Source organism: Schistocerca americana, chromosome 4, assembly GCF_021461395.2.
Source record: "Schistocerca americana isolate TAMUIC-IGC-003095 chromosome 4, iqSchAmer2.1, whole genome shotgun sequence".
NCBI classification, from domain to species: domain Eukaryota; kingdom Metazoa; phylum Arthropoda; class Insecta; order Orthoptera; family Acrididae; genus Schistocerca; species Schistocerca americana.
Genome location: NC_060122.1, coordinates 633,029,332 through 633,054,297, shown reverse-complemented (window position 1 = coordinate 633,054,297; position 24,966 = coordinate 633,029,332). Strand labels below are relative to the sequence as shown.

Genomic DNA, 24,966 nt, shown 5'->3' with positions numbered 1-24,966 from the left:
GACATCACCAATCATATGCTAACCTGTTATTCAAAATAGTGAAACTTCAGAGTGTAATTATAAAACAGTTGTCAGGAAAACATTTAGAAGTAAGAGTGAATTAAAAGCAGAACTGTATATTGAGAACATCTGTATGACAAGGGATTACTGTATCTTTTACGTTGACTTAGACTCACAATAATAAGACTTTGCCTTGGTAGGTTTCTGTGAAAATTTTTACTTGAATAGTGGTTTGAAAAATTAAAAACTGCACTGCATACAAGCACATGCAAAGACAGTGTTGCCAGTAAAATTGTTAGGCACAAATGCATAGAAAATTCATTTAAAAGAAAGTACTGGCTGAAGTATAGCAATTATATTAATGTGTGTGTGTGTGTGTGTGTGTGTGTGTGTGTGTGTGTGTGTGTGTGTGTGTGTGTGTGTGTGGCCATAAGCTTTATTTGTGCCAGTCTTTCTTGTGCCTATATGTGACTCAGTATCTCCGCTATATGGTGAGTAGCAACTTCCCTTATAATATCATTACATTCCATCCTGGATTTTCCAATGTTTAATTATACTAAGGAAACTTTTCTATTTGAAGTATTATGATGATCATGGGGTTATGTGAAGGTGATGGAAATTTATTTTGTGATATTCATGGTATTACGATGAGGTTTACAGAGTTTTATAGGAGCTATTGGGATTAAGTTTTGTGATTTATTCTGCAGTGTTTACGGTATTTGTAATGAGATATGGAAACTATGATGATATTAGGATGGTGATGTATGAGGGACTTACTGGTGTTCCGTATTATGGTTTTAGAGAACGTGTAAGGTGACTTACTCAATCCATTGAACCAAAATTTTCGTCTGTGGTTATGTTGATGATTTTTACCTCAAGGTTTCTGTGGATCCAACATATTTGTGGTATCTGAATCTCCATTGACAATTTTATTATAATGACATAATATTGGGATGAGAAAATTACTATTATGATCAGTGTGGAATATTGAACATTATGTGGTAGCACATATCATCTGATTACAAGTTCAGAAACTACGTATACGACACATTCAATGCATAATTGAGCATAAATAAAAATGGGGGATTATTTAACACTAAATAAAATGGTGATTGTTGCTGTTGGAAAACTACTTGAAAATTTCATTGTTGTAATGTAACTGAAGTAAACAAACTTTTGAGTCAAGCTGGCTGTTTCATAATACACTACTGAGAAAGTCTGAAAAATTACTTTGTGATTATTTAAATATACTGTATTAGGAAAATATAATGTAATTGTATGGATAAAAAAAAGTACTAAGCGGCAGAAGGAGAGCACACATATATAAAACGATTTTACGTATGCAAGCTTTTGGAGCCAGTGGCCCCTCCTCCTGGTAGAAGGGGAAGGAAGAGGGGTGAAGGAAAAGGACTTGAGAGGTTTAGGAAAAGGGGTAGAGTTCGGAAAAGTCAGCCCAAGCGCCGGGTCCAGGGAGACTTACTGGACGGGATGAGAAAGAAAGAAAGATTGAGTGACAATCAGTCTTTCCTTATCATTCCATCCAGTAAGTCTCCCCTGACTCGGGGGGGTTTGGGCTGACTTTTCCAAACTCTACCCCTTTTCCTAAACCTCTTCAGTCCTTTTCTTCCACACTTCTTTCTTCCCCTTCAACCTTACTGCCAGGAGAAGCCATTGGCTCCAAAAGCTTGTGTACGTAAAATCTTTTTTTCTATGTTTATTCTCCAGTTGCCGCTTGGTGAGTATTTTTTATCTATCTGACTATATTAAACTGTCAAAATTTGATTGTTTTCTTTGTTGCATTAGAAAAATGGGAATATTTTGCACTTTTTTCATTAACGCTGAATAAGGTATGTTCAATTTGTGCGGGCTTGAGTCGTGTGAGTGAGTTGCATTTGCGCACGAGTGTATGCACTTTGTGTGTGTGTGTGTGTGTGTGTGTGTGTGTGTGTGTGTGTGTGGTTGACAAATGCCAATGGCCAAAAGTTTTAATTGTGAAAGACTTCGTGTGGGGCCTATCTGCAACTAAGCATCTCCACTATATAGTGAGTAGCAACTTTCCTTCTCATACTATTGTTGCATCCCGTCCTGGATTTTCCATTGTTTGATTTCTTTTGATTTAAGTTTGTTTTTGGATACTTGAAACACAGTAAACGTGTAACTTCTCCACAAAGAGCTCTGAAAGTCAAATTTCATAATTCCGATACCAGGCCATCACTGGTTGAGCCTCTGAGAGAAGTATATGAAACAGAGTTTAGATCTGCAGCATGGAAAGGAAAATAGTACTGCAAAGTCTCAGGGACACGTGTTCACCATGAAGTTGTCACAAAACAGTTTAAACGCCTTCTGTGGGTAGGTGGGGACAGGGAGTGAAGATGAAGGTAATCTTGTATGGAAAATGAGACAAATAAGTGATAATCTAGACAAAGAAGAACTGCAGGTGTGACTGTATCTTTTGAGTCCACACTATCTACCAGTGATCGGTCCTATGAACAATATCCTCATGACATCCCTGCAGACCAGTCCAAGTATTTCCAGAAGGTAAGTCCACAATGGGTGCATAGCACTGCTGAGTCTGTAACACCAAATGTCATGTGCTATAATCAAGGACAATCTGGCACTATTTGCTAGACGACGTTAACAGGTAGTAGAATGTGCACAATGAAACCCATGATGATGTGGTAAGTTCCACATCCATGTATCGTCTACCACCTCCTGGCATGATAATGCCTGCCACTTCAGATAATATATATCACTGTTATGATATGTAAATCAATAATTTTGTTAGTTACACATTTTGTAGCTAATTTGAGTGGTTCATTTATCGAAATGATGTGGAACAATATCAGTTTATAGGACATGTGTACGTCACCAATGCTAACATTAGTGTACACATTTTGAGTCGTCCTCATGTAGCTAAGAGAGAGAGAGAGAGAGAGAGAGAGAGAGAGAGAGAGAGAGAGAGACCTCTCTCTCTCTCTCTCTCTCTCTCTCTCTCTCTCTCTCTCTCTCTCTTTTTGTCTGCGAGTTATGAATTAAAAATTGGTCTAATAAAGTGGAAATATCCTAAATATGTCAGCAGTTTTCTCTCTTTTTCCAGGACTAGCATTTATAGGAAGAGCAAAAGTAGCCGAACTTTACTACTGTGTAGCTCAGTATTATGCTTCTTCCAGCTCAAGCTTTCTTCAGTACAAACACCCAACAATCTGGAGCATTCTACCCTGTTTACTGACTCCTGTTCATGTGATCAATTGTTGGTGTAACTGCTTCTTGTACGAAACTGAACATTGAAGCTAGGGGCACACCATTTTCAAAGAACCACTTAATAATTCTTTGAAATCATCACTTACAATTTCCTCTAGCACTGTATGCAAGAAGTACCAATTGTGCTTCATAAATGTTAAATGGAAGGTAATTTGTGTATGGGGAATAAGAGTGGATGCAAAACTGAACCTTGTAATTTTGTCATTTCTCCCATCACTAAAATTCTCTCTCCTTTCAACATTGTTTGGAGTATTCAGCACAAATTTTGCATTCTGTTTGTTAATTATGATTCAAACCAGTTGTGGGTAAAGGTGTCAGTACCATAGAAGACGAGTTTTTCTAAGAGTGTAACTCAAGACTTGTAATATTTGGTGAGTATATTTATAAGTAAAATTTTCAGGAGAGAGACTCATCTGGAATCCAAATTGGGATGTGCTAAGTACATTGTTTCTACTTAAACGTGAGACTACTCTGCACTACTTTAGTGTGTTTTGGAAAGAAGACAACAGTAAGGAAACTGGATAATAATTATATGTAATTCTTTCTTGTCGCCTTTTTTCTTAATAAAGAGGTTTCAATAGCATATTTTAACGCCTGGAAAAGTTCTCTGTACCACTGATGCATTATTTGTAAATCACTAAGGACACTAAATTAAAACAACTTTTCAGAGTTCTGTTTGAAATTCTGATCAGTACCGAATGAGCTTTTAGTTGTTCTAATATTTATAATCATATCAATTTCAGTGAAGGACATTGGTGCTAATTCAAATTGGTTAAAGTTCTGTGGAATAATTTCTTTTATATTCTCTTGCTTCTTCAACTGAACCATTGTTGCTATATGTAAAAAGTGATTGTTAATAATCCTTGCCATTTGTGAAGTATCCATCAAAAGTCATTTCGTTTAATTGATGTGGAATCTTATACAATGACTGGTTGTCCTATCTACCATTTCACAATCGGCTATATAGTTTTAATATTATTGTCTGCATTATTAATTTCTGTCAGAACCCAAGTATTTCTGGACATTTTAATGACTTTCCTTAAAATATTACAGCGTATTTTGCAGAATGCAAGTAATGTGAGGTCTTGACTTATTCTGGCCTCTATATAAATTTCACTATTCCTCTTACAAGAAATTTTAACCCCTGGTGTTATCCACTGCTGACACTTTTTTTTGACAACTTTTTTGGAAACCTACTTTTAAGGAAGGAAGGATGATTACAGAGAACAAGCTCAGATTACAGAAGCATGATGAAGGAAATTGGCAGAGCCCTTTCAGAAGAAACCGTCCTGGCAATTGCCTTAATTGATTCGGGGAAGTGCACCACCTTGCTCAGTGCTACTTTCAAACACCAACACAAATTTACTTTGAACTTTTAACTTTTTCGTAAAACATTGTACCCTGTTCTCATGAGTAAGCCTCCTGCTTTGTATGCATACAGTTCAGAACAGAAATAAACAATGTTTCTTTCAGTTTACTGTGCCTTTTGATCAGAAAGCCTAACAACTGGGGACACATTAACTGTTTCAGCCAATATATGGAAATGTCATTGACCAGGATCCTGTTGTCTTGCTGCACGAGTTGGAAAATTTACCACTGAAATCAGAATGAAACAGCCAAATAATGATTCCAGTTCATTTTTCCTGCCAGAATATTTTAAGAAATCTACACACAGATCTCCACGAACTACTAACTGTTTCTTCTTGTCTGATACGTAACTCAATAATGCCTCTGGATTTCTCATAAATGGCTGAAAGTTTCAGCAGAGGTTATCTATAGATTGTTACAAGTACAAGAAAAGTATTTTTGTAGTAACAATTCACAAGGACATACCTCTAGGTTCTGATCTACAAGAAAGTTGCTTTTCCCAATATGTCTGACTTCATGTCCAACTTTTACACATGTTGCAACTCTTCCTCCTTCCAAGTTAACTCTACACAAAAATGAAGCTAGTCTACACCTACACGGTTACTCTGCAATTCACACGTAAGTGCCTGGAAGAGGGTTCAATCGAACTATTTTCATACTACTTTCTACCATTCCATTCTTGAATGGCACATGGCAAAAAGGAACACTTAAATATTTCCGTTTGAGCTCCAATTTCTCTTATTTTATTATTATGACCATTTCTCCTTTTGTAGGTGGGTGTCGGCAAAATATTTTCACATTCAAAAGAGAAAGTTGGCGATTGAAATTTCGTAAATACATCTCGTCACAAAGAAAACCGCCTTTGTTTCAGTGACTGCCACCCCAACTCACGTATCTCACTCTCACCCCTTTTGTGCGATAACACGAAATGAGCTGCCCTTCTTTGCACTTTTTCGATGTCCTCCATCAATCCTACATGGTAAGGATCCCACACCGCACAGTGATATTAAAACAGAGGATAGACAACTGTAATGTAGGCTGTCTCTTTAGTGGGTTTGTTGCATCTTCTAAGTGTTCTGCCAACAAAGAGCAGTCTTTGTTTTGCCTTTCCCACAATATTATCTACATGGTCTCTCCAATTTAAGTTGCTCGTAATTGTAATTCCTAGGTATTTAGTCGAATTGACAGACCTTAGACTTGTGCGATTTATCGTATACCCAAAATTTATCAGATTTCTTTTAGTATCTTTGTTTAGTGCCAATTGCCACTTTTAGCACCATACAGAAATTCTCACTAGATCATTTTGTAATTGGAATTGATCGTCTGGTGATTTTACAAGACTGTAAATTACAGCGTCATCTGCAAACAATCTAAGGGGACTGCTCAGATTATCACCTAGATCATTTATGTAAATCAGGAACAGCAGAGGGCCTATGACACTACCTTGCGGAATGCCAGATATAACTTCTGTTCCACTCGATTTACCGTCTGTCACTACGAACTGTGACCTCTCAGAGGAAATCACTAATCCAGTCACACGACTGAGACAATACTGCATATGCACGCAATTTGATTAATAGACGCTTGTGAGGAATGGTATCAAAAGCCTTCTGGAATTATAGGAATATGGAATTGATCTGAGATCCCTTGTCGACAGCATTCATTACTTCATAGGAATAAAAAGCTAGTTGCGTTGCACAAGAACGATATTTTCTGAATCCGTGTTTGTTATGTATCAGTAAGTCATTTTCTTCACGGTGATTCATAACGTTCGAGTACAGTATGTGCTCCAAAATCCTACTGCAAATTGAGGTCAGTGATATAGGTCTGTAATTAAATTGGTTACTCCAATTTCCTTTCTTGAATATTGGTGTGACCTGTGCTACTTTCCAGTCTTTAGGAACAGACCTTTAGTCAAGTGAGCGGTTGTATATGATTGCTAACAAAGGAACCATTGTGTCTGCGTACTCTGAAAGGAACCTGACTGTCACACCATCTGGACCGAAAGACTTGCCTTTCTTAAGTGATCTGAGTTGTTTCGCAACACCTAAGATGTCTACTTGTATGTCACTCATGCTAACAGCTGTTCTGGTTTCAAATTCTGGAATATTTACTTCGTCGTCTTTTGTGAAGGAATTCGGAAAACTGCATTTAGTAACTCCACTTTAGTGACACCATCATCGGTAACATTTCCATCGCTATCGCACAGTGACTGTATTGACTATAATAGTTGACATCAAGTTCTCCATCTCTGTGGTTACATAGCGTTAAGACTGGCACAGGACATTATCATTTCCGGACTTTCTACTTCATCTAGGCACACAAGAAGCTCAGCTAACCTATATTGTTTCTCAGCCCCCAATATTCTGATGAAACAAACTCATTTTACTTCCCTAGAAACTGTTACATATATTATTGTCCTGTTCCAATTTCTTTCTAGTTGTTGGTTTATAACATGATTCTAACCTAAGAAATATGCCCCTCTGATTCCGGTAATGACAAGGGTACTGTAAGGAGCAGTCAAATGTAAATCGAACACCTGCCACAAGGGGCCATGGAACGGTTTCATTCAAAAGTAGTCACAACACACATTAAGACATTTATCCCCTGGGAGACTAGATAATCAACACCTGTTTTGCACAATGCCGTTGGCTGCTGACGGATCCACAACTGTACCCACTACCGCATTTCGTTGTCCTTGAAAGAGACATCCTGCTTTGGATTTCTTTGGCAGCAGAGACGTGGAGTGTTTCCACTGTTGGCTTTGCCGTTTACCACAGGCTATCAGATGGAATCATCCTGTTGCACAAATACACCCATCCCACACTGCCAATCAGACGAATGCTACGCTTTAGCAATCTGGTTTCCAAGCACTGCAACATCTTCCATACAACTAGGATTTTTCAAAATGTGAGTTTTAAACCTTTGGCAACCTGAAGAAAGACAGGCATGGACTTTGGTTTCAGTCGGACGAGGATGTGCAAGAGTAGGTGTGGTTGTGGATCCGTCAGGAGCCAACGGTTTTCTATGAAACAGGGATTGACCATCTCTAGTGGGATATAGTCTTAACATGTGTGGGTATTACTTTTAAACAGAACCATTCCACGGTCCCGTTGTGGCAGGTGCTTGAATTTTATTTGACTTCTCTCACATAACTATAATAATATTTGTATTACCTCCAAAGATAACTTTATATGAACAGATTAATTTGCATGGTGGATAGAGTTCTATACAGTAAATGTTAAAATGGGCAAAGTTAACATTTGACCATGAAAGTAAAGCAGCACTCACTGAATACCTCACACGTGAGTAATAACTGCTGAGTTTTAAGGAAAAGTCTGCAAGATTGAGGCATATGAAAGCCCAGGCCACCAAGATGTCACTACCCCAAAATGCGAGGTTTTAACTGTGACGCTAATAGCAGGAGAGCAGAAGTGGAATGATGGACAACATCATGAAGCTATGAGCAACATGTACACAGGAGAAAGTGGCCATACAAATGCTTCCCCTCACAGGCTACAAATATGATACTGAATTGTGACAATGTAATCCTTCCTAGAGTTTACATACCATCCTCCCCAGTGACAAAGAGTACTGGGATAATACTGTAAAATTATTGTTCCATGTCAACTTTTGTGCTCTCTCCAGTCACTCTGAACAATTTCAATCTTCAGTGTAAATTATTCTCTGGGGGCAAGATGTAGCAGCCTCTCATTTGCTTCCACAAAGACCAATGACAAAGTTCTGCTGGAATTTGCCATCACAGCAGTAAATCATCAAATGTGGATCTTGGAGCTATGCTGCCAGCTGACACTGCAGACTAGGTCCTCATAACCACTTCAGAAGTCTCTGACCGTCACAAGCTGGGCCTAACCACATCTAGTAAAGACGCCTGTTGACCTGCCCACAGGAAGCAGGCATTGGCACAGATCTGTTTGGGTGACACTGGCACAAAGAACTTAGCCCTCTGACATCTTGCTGTTTAAAGACAGGTTACTAGTAGTCTTATTTTGTCATATACAATACTGAATAAAGTGACTGAAGTTGTCATGGACTTCATTATTTGCTGGATTTCATCTATTAGACCTGGGACTACAACTAACTGAGCTCGAGTGTGGACACCCCTGCTGAAGCTGCCATACCACTTGAGCTCCACTGATGTAGTCACACGACACTACGCCAGGTTGGCCTGAAATCACAGCCTGTAAGATCTGTAACTGTTCAGTTGACTGTTTCATGCTTGGGTATGACTACTGCTCTTTCAGAATCACTGTTCATGGGACCAGTGCAAATCATTGTTAAGTAAGGACCTAATGCACATGCAAATTCCATATGCAAGTTGTTGGCATCTCCAGGCCATTTTATCACGTATCTCTGCAGTGGTATGGCAACTGATGGCAGCAAGATTAAGCATTTTCCCTTGTAAAAGAACATCTGCATGGAGAATTCAATATTCTGACTTTTGTTATCCTTGTAGATAACCAATCTGCGCATAAAACCCAATGTACAGTCTATGGCCATACACTTCCTCTCTTCCCTCACACAGTTCAACAAAGCACTAATCCAATAACTTTATTAACTAACGTTTCCACATTCACCAGTCCTTTAATTATTTCCATTTGCATTATAACAGAGTAATCTTTAACATGCTGCACAATCAGTACGAGCAGATTAGGAATAATCTAAACTATTATCAAATGTGCGAATCTTAGGGAACCTATGATTTGCTGTAGTCATTGGATGGTGCCTCGTGATTTTTATACCTAAATTTGTTGCCACTCTAAGTTATCAAATGCTAATAGTATTTGGTAATGATTATTTCTGTTTTTAAACTTCTTTGCTGATTAAAATTATGCAACAGACTGGAATTCAGAGCCAGAATGTTGTCTTTTGCAGACAAAACTCTTACCAACTTAGCAATCCTCGCACAACATCAATTCTGCCAGTACCTCCCCCTCCTGCTTCCCAGGTTCCCACTTCATATCGTGGTCTGGCAAACAGTTTTAATCTGGCAAGTGCACACAGTGCTGCGGACTGAAAGATTCAGTCTGGATTATTTCACTTTTACCCAGTTTATACTTTTTCGTATCAATTCCTGCAATGCTCTGCACTAGAGCACCCATATATCACCATCATTAAGTGAAACTGCTTATACAGGAAGACTGCCTGTCTGGGTGTAATGGCTTGCATTAACAATATCTGTTTAATGTGATAAATATTAAAACAATTGCATTGCACTTATGGCAGCTCTTCAACTTCTCATGAAAGGAATACTTATAATAATTACCGTGCCCAAAACACACGAACTTACAATACCAGGGGTGTGTGTGTGTGTGTGTGTGTGTGTGTGTGTGTGTGTGTGTGTGTGACAACAGTTAATGATTTTCCGCCATGTGTTCATCTCCCTCTTACAGACTGGATTTCTGTACAATACAAATGAAACTTTTCTGCAACCAACAACCTTTAACAAAGAAACTAGTTCGCAAAGTGCAATATTTATACTATGCCTGTAACTTATGATTTATGTATACCAACCAACCTGTCATATCCCTCATCTTTAGAACTTCTCTTTTTATCCAAATGTTTCTTCTGTTTCACCAAATCACTGGCATACTTTGCTTTCTTCTTCATAAGCGTACATTCCATTTCTTCGATCTCTTTTAGTTTTTGGTTGATATCGTTTTGAATTTCCAATAATTCAAGTTGAGTTGATGAACACTTAGGCACAATGTTTTTTATACGTCTGCCAATATAAGAAAACAGTGAGCACTAATTATAATACATCCCAGAGTGGTACCCAAATCACAAAATATTTCAATCGGTAGTCAACCCTCTACCCTACCCATAATGCTAGTTGGTTCAAGTGAGAGAGAGCAAAAAATCTTTTGAGATGTGAATAAAGAAAAACACAAAATGGAAGCTTAACACACGAACACTATGAACAAAAGATTTTTATAATTACCTCTAATGCTAAATTGAAAAATATACACAATGAGAAACAGCAAAATTTATTCCATATAGTTTACACTATAATGAAAACAAACTTTAAATCTTGTGTGTCCAAATGCTTGTTGACTATGACAGCTACAATTGCGAAAATAAATACAGAAATTAGTCAGCACTGAACTGAAAAACAGCTAAGACTCTTGATAAAGGCCAGGCCACAGTGTTACATTTTTCACCTCTCCATTGATTATTAAATATTATTCATGCATGGAATTAGGAACTGTACTCCTCAGAAACATCTGACTAGCCATGTGAGGCATAACATATCATCTTGATAAAGTGATGTGTTAACCATGCCATAAGCTGTACTGCAGGCAACCTTTGGGCAGCAAAATAACGGCACAGCAGCTTTTACTAATAACAACATGAGCACTTGCGAAGGAATGTCACGAGCAGCCAACGACACAAACTGGCAAAGTACCCACACAGTGTAACCAACTGAAATTACTCCAAGTAATGGATTAAGTCACTCAGATCAGACATTTCATTTCAAGTAACTTCCATAATATGAATTTGACCCTCACTACCCCAGAAGATATAATGTCCATCATAAAATCTTTCAAATCAAAAACATCTAGTGAGTATGACGAAATATCAACAAAGTTGATTAAAGAATGTGATTCTGAGCTAAGTAACATATTAAGCTATCTGTGTAACCAGTCATTTATCAGTGGAATATTTCCTGAATGGTTGAAATATGCTGAAGTTAAGCCACTGTTTACGATGGGAAATAAAGAAATAGCATCAAATTTCCGTCCAATTTCACTGTTGCCAGCATTCTCAAAAATTTTAGAAAAAATAATGTACAATTGGCTTTATAACCATCTTATCTCAGATAACATACTGTCAAAGTCACGGTTTGGATTCCTAAAGGGTTCTGATATTGGGAAGGCTATCTACACTTAGAGTGAAAATGTGCTCAATTCATTTGACAAAAAATTGCAGGCAACTGGTATATATGGTGATCTGTCAAAGGCCTTTGACTGTGTAAATCACAATATCCTTTCAAATAAATTAGAATATTATACTGTAACAGGAAATGCTGCAAAATGGTCCAAATCTTGCATCTCTGGCAGGAAAGAGACGTATCAAGCTATCAGGCATCATCCAACTGGGAACTAATTACATGTGGGGTCCCACAAGGTTCCATTTTGGGGCCCTTACTTTTTCTTGTGTATATCAATGACCTTTCATCAGTAACATTACCAGATGCCAAGTTCTTTTTGTTTGCCGATGATACAAACATTGCAATAAATAGCAAATCAAGTGTAGTCTTAGAAAGATCAGCTAATAAAATATCTGTGGACATTAATCACTGGTTCCTAGCCAATTCTTTGTCACTAAACTTTGAAAAAAACACACTACACGCAGTTCAAAACTTGTAAGGGGTGTCCCACAAGTATATGACTAACATACAATGACAAGCAGATAGAAGAAATGGACAGTGTTGAATTCTTGGGATTACAGCTTGATAATAAATTCAACTCAGAGGAGCACACCACAGAACCAGTGAAGCGACTTAACTAATCTCTATTTGCAATGCGAATTGTGTCAGACATAGGGGATATAAAAATGAAAAAGCTGGCATACTATGCTTACTTTCACTTCATAATGTCATATGGGATTACTTTTTGGGGTAATTCATCAAGCCAAGCTAAAGTTTTCCGGGCACGAAAACATGCAGTAAGAGTTATATGTGGTGAGAACTCAAGAACATCCTGCAGAAGCCTGTTTAGGGAACTAGGGATACTAACTACTGCTTCCCAATATATTTATACCTTAATGAAATTTGTCATTAAAAATATATCACTTTTTCAAATCAACAGCTCAATTCATGGAAACAATACTAGAAATAAGAATAATCTTCACAATAATTTAAAGTCACTTAGTCTTGCACAAAAAGGTGTGCATTATTCAGTAACACACATTTTCAATAACTTGCCAGCAGCCATAAAAAGTTCAACAACCAATGAAATTCAGTTTAAGAGAAGCCTAAAGGATTTATTGGTGGCCAACTACTACTACTACTACTACTACTACTACTCCATTAATGAATTTCTCAGTAAAACCAACTGATTTGTGTACATAATATATATGTACAGTATAACTTCTGCACCATTTCAGTGCAGTAATGTGTTCATTGTAAATAAGTATTATAGTAGTTATATTACATGTTTATTACTTTATAAATAAATTAAAAAACTTTTTATTTCAAATTCAGTGCATTAGTATTTGTAAGATGACTTTCATATATTGTTAATTAAAAAATGACGATCATTCCACTTGGGACCTGTGGAATGGTACATTAGCTTATTTGTTTCAGTTGTAAATATTTGTCATGTATTATTGTTTTTCTGACATGTTCTACATCCTGGAGGACCTTCTCCTACAGATCAATTGGAATGAAGTAAATCTAATCTAATCTAAGCAGATGGAAAACCCAAAGGTCATAGTTAAACCCCATACTATTGACCTCTCAGGGAGTAGGGGCACAGTGAAACTACAAACATGTTTCATAAGATTTGACGAACAAGGTGACATCAAGGATGATCTGTATCAGCATGAGTTAGATACAACGAATAATATCCAGGATGAACAAGTACAAGCAATAAATAATGTGAAAATATTTAACATTGACACAAAGTTAATTTTAGATACAGGTTCAACTACCAACCTAATGTCAAATGCATTTTTCTGTTAACTAAAGAAGAGAGACAAATTTCCAACATTTCCTGTCCAAAATTGCTACGTGCAAACTGCTACAGGCAGTAAGATTAAATTGGTAAAACATCAGGCACTTATTCCATTACAAATTGCACATTTTACAGTAAAGTGCAATTTTCTTATAATTGGCAAACTTACAGTTGACTGTCTTATTGCCATGGACATATTTAGAACATACAAAACACAGACTGACATAGGTAAAGGTAAATGCCACTTTTATGTAAAGGATCAGATTTTTTTCTTTTGATTTAGTCAAACATTTGATAAAAGTAACAAAAACAAACCAGAGTCAAATGTAATAGTACAGTCTTCCTTTCGAACTGTATATTTCACAAACAAATTTGACTCTGAACAAGAAGCACACATTGATAATGAAACATTCTGTTTTATAAATTATAGAACACAGCAATCAGTAATTCTTTTTTGCAGGTTTTTCTATGAAAATCCAGATATTGGCTAGTGCCTAGTTATTATCAATGCACTATTTTCTAGTATCGATGCATGTAAGTTCCCTGTTGTTCGGGTGTCACTCACAGTTCTGCGATTGACGCCCGAACAACACTGAACTTACATGCATTGAGATTATAAAACAGTGCATTGATGACTAGGCACTATCCAAAATCTGGATTTGCGTAATAAAACCTGCAAAAAAAAAACACACACAACTGATTGCTGCTCTCTATAATTTATTAAATCATATAACAGTCACTCAGTGCAACCACTTTCCGAATGGAAGGTAACCTGAGAAACATTTTGTGTAATGTCATATCCTATTTCATGGACAAAACGAGATGCAGTAAGGGAAGAGATCAATCATATGACTCAAAGAGGAATTATACAATCTTCCTTCATTTTCACCCTATTCTAGTACTATATTATCAGTAAGTAAACCAGACGGATATCTAAAATTAGTTCTTGGTGACAAAGATTTTACGACCAGTACGCATAAGACAGACCAGACAACTTTGGACGAACAGCTTTTAAAGTTTTACAATACCAAATACTGCAGTACACTCTACCTCAAGGCGTCCTGCTAGCAAATAAAGCTCCATGAATAAAGACGAAAATATACAGTATTTGTTTGTGGTGGCAGAAGTTATGAATTCCGTGTTCTACCTTTTGGACTGAACATTAGCGCAGGCATGTTTATATCTGCACTGGACAAGGTCTTAGGACAAGAATTGCTTAGCAAAGTCACTGTTTTCTGGGCTGCTATGTCCTAGAATTCATTTGGTGTACCTTAGTAATAAGAAAAATGCAAAGCTTTACTCACCACACACTGTGATGGAGAAGAAACAAATGGAACTGATTACAGTAATACTGCCACTGTCTCATGAGGCTAGGAAAACAAAATGCCAGGACAGTTCTGAATCTGCTTGGCAAAAGGAAATACAATATATACTAACATGATAAAATGGACCCACAGTTACCATTCACAACCAGATAATAAGCATTGGCCAACTTAGTGACAACAAGGTGAGAGATGATATAACAACATGATATAAGCTTTGTTCATTTAAGCTAAAAATGTCTACGTCTAAGTTTTGTCACAAAGTTGTACCTTCGTAACATCAATTAAAGTCACAGTCTATGGGACTGGTCATCTTCAACTCTTGTCAACATAAAATCACCAACTACAAAGCTTATTGCACCACTAAGGCGGCCACCAGAAACGCCCTATCTCAGCCAAAGCTCAAAGCATTTTGATCTGCACAATGGTCTTGGACCCCTTATTTATAATTTCAACAACTGTGGCATCAGACAAGTCACTTTTCTAATATTTACACTTTTTGTAATACTGATAATATCTTGTCCTACCCTGGTTTCTCCAGTAGAAATTCTTCCCTAACACTTCTTGAAATAATTTTACCATTTTCAAAAAAAAAATATATTTCTGGATGGTGGACTACTTTTCCTATCCCTGCCTTCAGGGTCTGAGATGAGTCCAACTGCTTGTTGATGGAGAGAGAGAGAGAGAGAGAGAGAGAGAGAGAGAGAGAGAGAGAGAGAGAGAGAGAGAGGGGGGGGGGGGTCTGTCCTCACAAACTGTATCTTAATCTTAGATTTTCCAGTTGTTTCCTTCTGCCAAGACTTCAGAACCCTTCCTCTGCCTCACTCTAGCCTCATCCTGTGTGTGCTGCATCTCAGTAGACCTTCATCTGCCTTCCACGCTACAACAGTTGTACTTGGCTAGCATGTGACCCAGCTAATTTGGATGCCAGTGCTCCATTACAATTAAATTATCTGCTGACAAAAACATTGGATAACAAGGTGGTTTGTGCCCAACAATCTCATTTTTGATACAGAACACCATGATAATTTCCATGATCGTTCTTTCTTGTACTCTACTTAACTGTGTAACTTAAGCAGTCATGAATAAGTGTGGCCACTGAGATAGCAGATTGCTGCCTTATCTCACCCTGCCTCCATTGGTATCTAGATCCAGGAGTAGTCAGCACCTAGAGAGCAATTTTCTTGCACAGCTGCCAGTTTTCTCCCCCATATACCTTCTTATTCTTAAGTAAAATTCTGAAAATCAGATAGCTTGACGTTCTGAATTATTCTTAGCGCTTCTTTGGTTGTTTATTTTTTGTTTATATATAAAAGTAATTTACTGATATTACTACAAGACAAACACACAAAAACCAACATAAACACAGTAAAAAATAAATAAAGACCCTTAAATGCTAGATACAAATACAAAAACAAAACCAATTCAAAATTTTATAGCACTACACACTTCTTTAGGCCATTTACTACTTTACTCATTAAACACTCAATCTCTCTTTTTACAACTATCTGAGCACACAGCCTGAGAACACTAATTCTCTTATCCGTGGCAACGTTGGTGTCATATAGAAGCAGTTGGGATGGGACACTTTGGTAGCGAGAGCCTCCAAAAAATATGGGATAGGAAAGGGTTATTTTGCTCGAACAAATGGTGTGATGACATCACCTCATTGCAGACATCAGTGCCAGTCCATAAGCTCTCCCTCTCCCTCTCCCTCTCAGGTGTGGGCTGTGTTCACAAACCTCTTAACATGGCCATGCAGTGGTGTCCTAACACCACCAAGTGCTGGCAATGATTTGTTGTGGCCTTGACTCATTCTACTTGCTGTGACTGCTTAGTTATGATATTGTCATAGTTCTATTTGTAGTAATCTTGAAAGGATTTGAATGCTCCCACTACTCTTTACAAGCTCCTGCCTAAAAATGGCTATAAAACTAAATTTTTTTGACCTCAGTCCTTGAAATATTTTGATAGAAACATTCTACCTTTAACAGTATCTCCCTTTTTCTCTTTCTTCTTCTTTTTTTTTTCTTTAAATTTAAGTACCTTAGTGATTTTCTAGTCTGCTCTGGCACTCATGGCTGCTCAGTCCATTTCATTACACAAGAAATACCAACACTGATTACATACTTAATCTTAACACTAATAGACACACATTTCTCGCACTCATGATTGTCAAGTCTCTTCGCTTCGTATCTCTATGATTACATAGAATTATACACATCAATTGTTTTAATGCTCAATGCTGCCTGGTGTCTCAGCTTTGTTTTCATAGTAATAGCCACCATTTATACAGTTGTTTGTTACTGATTCTTTCTCACTTTAGCATCTATTTGTTGCAATACATGTACCATTTGGTCTTCTACTTTCACTTCTTACCTTGTTTGTTCTCAACAGAAACTTTACCACACTTTATGACACATACCTTTTTAACATCATTCCTAACCAATGGTCCCCTGCCACTGCTGTCACCATCTTAGATCAGCCAGTTTTCTGTATAACTTATCCCTTTAGGTTGTCCTACCCATGTACATACTCCAATCACCTTACAATGACTTACGGACCTATGGATGTCAGTCAGTCAGATCAACACCGAACATTGTATATCGACCGAGTATCAACCAAAGCTAAGATATAGTTTGTGCTATGTGCTGTCATCCAGTAGAATGTGCGTAAACAGTAAGTTTACCAACAGAGCACAGGAAAAGCATAGCTGTGAGCCTCCATCACGTAGAGCCAGTAGGGTGTTCGTTCGTTGTCACAAGGATACCAGGTTCGAACCTGCTCATGCCAATTTTTGTACTGTAACAGGAGTGAAGTTGGTGTATAGGACATGTTCCCGACATGTATAAGAACTGTTCAGAGTTTATAGCAATGTTTTATTGGCAGTCCACTTTCACTTCATTTATTTGGAAGTAGGAAACCTATAAAGTACATCTGCAGTTTCACAGAATAAACAAACAATCAGAAAAGATGAATAAAGAAACAATTGCAGCACATGCCAAAGTATTAATAGTACGAAAAAGAAATCACTAGCCACATGGATAAGTGGATGAGCCATGACAAAAATTGTCCTCATACTTCCATGGGTGACAGCAGCTACACCAACCAACCCAAAACATTCAAGTTGACCAAGAGGTTAAAAAGTAGTAAAGGAACTCTGAAACCCTTGTTGTGAACCATGGTGATGCCAGGCAGTATTGTATGCTTCACGCGAATCATGAAAAACAGTGATATGGTGTTCGTGCCTGGCAAAAGGTTGTCAGATGGCTATTTTAAACTGGACCAGGGAGATCACATATGAACTGCCGTTCCTGGAAGCAACATTGCTATCAGTATAAAAGGCCTTGTGATTCAAAGTTCCCACAAAATCACAGTACACTATTATTTCAAGCAACATTCATCAGACTTGTGACTAAGCAGGCTAGGATATTTATACTTCCCCTCTTGTTCTGCCATCTGCCTCCTTAAACTTCATTTCTTCAATTTTACCTAATTACCATTAACATATGTGAATATTATCTGCATTTTCATAGAAGAGAAAGGTTGGCCTTAAGTTTTAAAGAATATGACACCAGATCTAATTTCGTGCTTAGTTTTAGGTATGTAATTGATTTTCTAATTTATTTCGACTATTCCTAGGTAGTATCTTTTGTTATGGGTTGAAATCAGTAATTATTTTGTAACTTAAATTCTATTGTTGACTTATCCACAAATATCAATTCTGTACTAATTATAAACATTTGGAAGACTAAATACTAGTAATCTTAAAGGATATATTGGGTTCTATTCAAAAACACGTTAGCAAAGCCAGCCCTTAATTAATTCTGAAGTAATTAACACTTTTGTCGAAAGCATTGTTTGCTTAACTATATTTGTTGATGTCAAGATTTAAACAAATAATGCGGCTTAACTCTTGTAGTAGAAGAAACTGTTAAAAAGACGAAATTTTTCGATGTATTCAGTTAATTTAATGAGTTACATTTTAATTGTAGTTTCTGTAAATTTAACTTTGTAGAATGTGTAGTTTCAGTACCTATTATTGCGATGATATATAAGGACCCGATTTTCGGTCATGAGACCGTCACCTCATGACCCAGTTTCAGACGAGGAACCTGTGTTGGTTAGAACGACAACAACGCGTCAACTTAACAGCAGCAGCAGTGATACACCAATAGACCATGTGTTAAAGCAATGACAGAGCATCGCTTCTTGAAAAAAGTAATGTAAATCAACTTATCGATATGTAACTACAATGGAACCGCTATACGTGCCCATAGAATGGTAATTACTATTATCTTTGTATCGTAGTGTATAAGAAAGAGATTTCGTTGTTTCACGCTTTTGTCTTCTCCTTTGTCTTCTGCATCTGGTTGGTTCGGATGTCCTATCTGACGGTCGCATATAGATCATGGTCTGTAAATAATTATTTCAATCATATGTAGTGTCTTGATCATTTATGTTAAATAAATATGCAAATAGCTTGGTAGTATGTGTTCTTTTGGTAGTAGCAAAAAGTACCTTCTCTGACCCATAATTATCATTTATGTAATAACTAAATGTTGCCCTGGTCATTTTGTGCAAGTCCATTGTTGCATCGATGCCATTAGTGTTTAAAATGATAAAACTATTTTAATAATCATTTAATTGCAAAAAGTATTAAAGACAATAATCTAGATAAATGCAGAATGGTATCTTGCAATACTTCTTTCATTTCTTTTTGTGGGCCTGAAGTACAGTTTTATTAAAAACAATTATTTCAGTTGTATACGCTGCCACTGCACATAGGCAGCTGCACTTGAGCGTCAAGTCTCACAGAGAGAAATAAATAATTAATACAAAACAAGTGTTTATATGGGAGGTTGTGAAAAGTGAAAGTAAACATCTGTGAAAAACAACTGTGCATCTGTTGGCTACATTTTTTACTGTAATCAGTGTCCAAATTACAAACCCCATTTTTCAGCCAGTGTAGCAACGCAGTACGTCGACACTGAGAACAGCAAACAGCAAACAACAAACGAAGAAACAAAGTAGGGGAACCGCTACAGACTGACTGGTCCAAAGCTGTCAATGGAACTTAGGGCTGATGATACTGCCTTGTCACTGTTTGTTTTGTTTTGTTTTAGAGCGCAAAAAACAACTGAGGTCATATGCACCCAAGTCAAAACTATACAACACAAACAGAGAGATGAGAGAAACGACTATATGTCAGTCTCAATGGACAGAATAGGAGACAGCTAAAGAAGACATATGGGAAAAGGGCTAAAAAAACACCATGCAAAAATGGACATCCAAAACTTAAAATTAAATGGCCTTCGCCATATTGCTTCAGCGCATAAAAAGTACAACACAGGCGACAGCCTGTGCTTCATTTGGGTGCAATGCATACAAAGTGGTGGGGCAGCGCCACTGAGTAAATGACAATGGCTAAGAAGGCAGTGCCCATTACACAGCCGAGTTATAATAATCTACTCCCGGCTTATTCCTGTGGAGGGAGGACCATTGGCGATATCAAAGGGACAACACCTCCTGACAGAGGGAATACAGGCACTCACAGGCTGAGGCACGAGGACTGCAATCTTGGCAGCAGTGTCATGACCAGGGACCCACAGAAACACGATACTGGCTCCACCAAGAGTGAGCAAGTGAGTTTTCCTAGACCCGATGCACTAAGGAATGAGCAGTGTACAGCATACAGATACTTTGGAGGGTGCTGAGTGAGTCTGAGCAGAGGCTGTGTCACTGGCCTGATACAAGGCGAAAAGTTTGGCTGTAAATACTGAGGAATTTGCCGGAAACTGATATTGAATGACATGGGTGCCAATGATGAAGGCACACCTGACCCCATGGTCAGTCCGAGAGCCTTCAGTGTATACAAAGGTACTAGCAGTAAGTTCCATTCAAAGGTTGTGAAACTGAAGGCAATAGACCGAGGCTGGAGTAGTGTCTTTAGGAAGCGAATGAATACCAAGGTTAATATGGCCACTTCGCGAATCCAAGGTGGTGAAGGGTTCACACCCACTGGGAAAGTTGCAGGTAGTGTGAAGTTAAGCCACCACAACAAGTGGCAAAAGCGGACTCCAAGAGGTGACAGAGAAGAGGGACGAGCCCAATACTGACAATCTAAGGAATCATCAAAGAAAGAAGCATAGGAAGGATGGCCACGTATGGCAGACCAACAGCATGCATACCTTTCAGCAACTTCAGCGTACAGACTCTCAACCGGGCTGCTGTAAAAGACATCCGTGGCCAAATGGATGACATGATGATGGATAGTGTTGGGACGGCGTAAAATGGATGGGCGTGCAGATTCATCAACAAAGCACCCATAGTCACATTTCGAACGGACAAGCAACCGGTACAAATGGAGGAGGGTGGTTCGATCGGCACCCCAAGAAGTACTATTGAGGATACACAGGACACTGAGGGACCACGTACAACAGGCTGGCAAGTAAGAGACATGCGATGACCAAGAGAGCTTCCTATCGAGCTGGAGCCCCGGAATTTCGTAGTGTCAGCGAATGGAAAGGCAACAGGCCCAAGATGTAGAGATTGTGGGAGAAACCATTTGTGCTGACAGAAATTTATACAGACAGTTTTGTCAGTGGAAAAGCGAAAGCCATTGACAATGCTCCAGGAATGAAGACGATCAAGACAGCTCTGAAGATGTCGCTCAGTGAGACAGGTCTGCGGAGAACTGCAATAGATGGAAAAATCATCAACAAAAAGGGAGCCGGAGACACCTGGCAAGAGACAGGCCGTTATAGGGTTACTGGTGATAGCAAAGAGGATGACACTCAGGACGGAACCCTGAGGCACACCATTTTCCTGACTAAAGGTGTCTGACAAGGCAGAACCCCCCCCCCCCCCCCCCCCACACACACACACCTTGAAAACACGGTCTTGTAAAAATGCCCGTACAAAAAAGGGCAGGCACCCATTGAAGCCCCATATGTAAAGAGTACGGAGGATACGAGTTCTCCAGCAGGTGTCGTAGGGCTTCTCCAAATCGGAAAATACAACCACAGTCTGGGATTTCCACAGAAAACCATTCATGTAACGAGTGGACAAAGTAACGAGATGGTGAACTGCAGAAAACTGCACTTTAAATCCACACTGTGCATTTGTGAGTAAATGGCGAGACTCTAGCCACCACACCAGCTGGGCATGAATCATACGTTCCACCACCTTGCAAACGCAGCTGGTAATATAGATGGGGCAGTACCTAGAAGGAAGTTTTTTGTACTTACCAGGCTTTAGGTATGGGTACGACGGTGGCTTCATGCCAGCATCCAGGAAATGTGTCCTCAGCCCAGATGCAGCTGTATGTGTTAAGCAGAAAGTGCTTGCCCGCAAGAGAGAGGTGCTCCAACATCTGAATGTGGATAGCGTCTGGCCCTGGGACGGAGGGCTGGGATGAACTGAGAGCATTATCTAGCTCCCTGATAGTGAAAGCAGCTTTGTAGCACTCACAGTTCAGAGAAGAGAAAGGTATCGCCCAAGCCACCTCCACTTGTTGCTGATGGATGAAGGGAGGGTGACAGTGGGAAGAGCTCGAAACTTCCGCAAAATGGTGGCCCAAGGTGTTTGAGATAGCAACAGGTTCCACAATGACATGGGCAACTACTGTCAGGCCAGAAATGGGTGAATTGATCTTCGTGGCAGAGAGCCGTCTGAGGTTGGCCCACACGACATAGGAAGGCATGAAACTGTTAAAAGAACTAGTGAACAAAATCTAACTAGCTCTTTTGCTATCTCTAAGAACCTGACGACACTTTGCACACATCTGTTTACAATGAATGCAGTTTTCCAGCATAGGGTGGCGGTTAAAAACGTGGAGAGCACATCTCCGTGAGCGAATTGCGTCGCGGCATGCCTCAGTCCACGCATGGCAGACAAACAGCATGCATACCTTTCAGCAGCTTCAGCACACAGACACTCAACTGGGCAGGTGTAAAAGGGACTGGGACACGACGTGGTAAAGAGGAAGTGCGAGGAATGGAACGTTCTGCAGCAGTAAGGATAATGGTGGGATAGTCCACCACGTCGTCACAACTGAGGAAATCTTGGTCTGCAAAGGTTGCCAGGGAGGAGTAAAGTGCCAGTCACCCTTAGTAATCTGCCACTTGAGCAAGCATGTGCCGAGTAAACCTGTGAGGGACGGGAAAAACCCACCGTGGTACAACAACAAAGTTAGGAAACTACTGCGCAAGCAAAGAGAGCTTCACTCCAAGTTTAAACGCAGCCAAAACCTCTCAGACAAAGAGAAGCTAAACGATGTCAAAGTTAGCGTAAGGAGGGCTATGCGTGAAGCGTTCAGTGAATTCGAAAGTAAAATTCTATGTACCGACTTGACAGAAAATCCTAGGAAGTTCTGGTCTTACGTTAAATCAGTAAGTGGCTCGAAACAGTATATCCAGACACTCCGGGATTATCATGGCATTGAAACAGAGGATGACACGCGTAAAGCTGAAATACTAAACACCTTTTTCCAAAGCTGTTTCACAGAGGAAGACCGCACTGCAGTTCCTTCTCTAAATCCTCGCACAAACGAAAAAATGGCTGACATCGAAATAAGTGTCCAAGGAATAGAAAAGCAACTGGAATCACTCAATAGAGGAAAGTCCACTGGACCTGACGGGATACCAATTCGATTCTACACAGAGTACGCGAAAGAACTTGCCCCCCTTCTAATAGCCGTGTACCGCAAGTCTCTAGAGGAACGGAGGGTTCCAAATGATTGGAAAAGAGCACAGGTAGTCCCAGTCTTCAAGAAGGGTCGTCGAGCAGATGCGCAAAACTATAGACCCCTATCTCTGACATCGATCTGTTTTAGAATTTTAGAAAATGTTTTTTGCTCGAGTATCATGTCGTTTTTGGAAACCCAGAATCTAATATGTAGGAATCAACATGGATTCCGGAAACAGCAATCGTGTGAGACCCAACTCGCTTTATTTGTTCATGAGACCCAGAAAATATTAGATACAGGCTCCCAGGTAGATGCTATTTTTCTTGACTTCCGGAAGGCGTTCGATACAGTTCCGCACTGTCACCTGATAAACAAAGTAAGAGCCTACGGAATATCAGACCAGCTGTGTGGCTGGATTGAAGAGTTTTTAGCAAACAGAACACAGCATGTTGTTATCAATGGAGAGACGTCTACAGACGTTAAAGTAACCTCTGGCGTGCCACAGGGGAGTGTTGTGGGACCATTGCTTTTCACAATATATATAAATGACCTAGTAGATAGTGTCGGAAGTTCCATGCGGCTTTTCGCGGATGATGCTATAGTGTACAGAGAAGTTGCAGCATTAGAAAATTGTAGCGAAATACAGGAAGATCTGCAGCGGATAGGCACTTGGTGCAGGGAGTGGCAACTGTCCCTTAACATAGACAAATGTAATGTATTGCGAATACATAGAAAGAAGGATCCTTTATTGTATGATTATATGATAGCGGAACAAAAACTGGTAGCAGTTACTTCTGCAAAATATCTGGGAGTATGCATGCGGAACGATTTGAAGTGGAATGATCATATAAAATTAATTGTTGGTAAGACAGGTACCAGGTTTAGATTCATTGGGAGAGTGCTTAGAAAATGTAGTCCATCAACAAAGGAGGTGGCTTACAAAACACTCGTTCGACCTATACTTGAGTATTGCCCATCAGTGTGGGATCCGTAGCAGATCGGTTTGACGGAGGAGATAGAGACGATCCAAAGAAGAGCGGCGCGTTTCGTCACAGGGTTATTTGGTAACCGTGATAGCGTTACGGAGATGTTTAATAAACTCAAGTGGCAGACTCTGCAAGAGAGGCGCTCTGCATCGCGGTGTAGATTGCTCGCCAGGTTACGAGAGGGTGCGTTTCTGGATGAGGTATCGAATATATTGCTTCCCCCTACTTATACCTCCCGAGGAGATCACGAATGTAAAATTAGAGAGATTATAGCGCGCACGGAGGCTTTCAGACAGTCGTTCTTCCCGCGAACCGTACGCGACTGGAACAGGAAAGGGAGGTAATGACAGTGGCACGTAAAGTGCCCTCCGCCACACACTGTTGGGTGGCTTGCGGAGTATAAATGTAGATGTAGATGTAGATGGGGTAGGAGACAGCAGACAGAGAGCACACGAGCAATGGTAACTCGAGTAGGCATCAGAAAGAACGGACCAGTCAAGACGATGGGCAAGCTTGGCAGTGCAAAAGGATAGGTCCAAATGGGAATGGGTGTGCAAGGAGTCAGAAAGGAAAGTGGATGCTCCATTGTTAAGGCAGAAGAGGTTGAGATGGTTCAGAATGTCAGCCAAGAGGGCACCTCT

General features: G+C 39.3%; 1 protein-coding gene across 3 annotated transcripts in view; it reads right to left on the bottom strand.

The window, feature by feature from the left end:
* Positions 1–24,966, bottom strand: part of LOC124612910 — a 106,960-nt gene that overhangs the window by 40,007 nt on the left and 41,987 nt on the right. For all 3 annotated transcript variants that reach the window (XM_047141396.1, XM_047141398.1, XM_047141397.1), the window contains one exon: positions 10,169–10,372. In XM_047141396.1, coding sequence (XP_046997352.1) covers positions 10,169–10,372 — 204 coding nt within the window. The remainder of the gene's footprint in view (positions 1–10,168; positions 10,373–24,966) is intronic.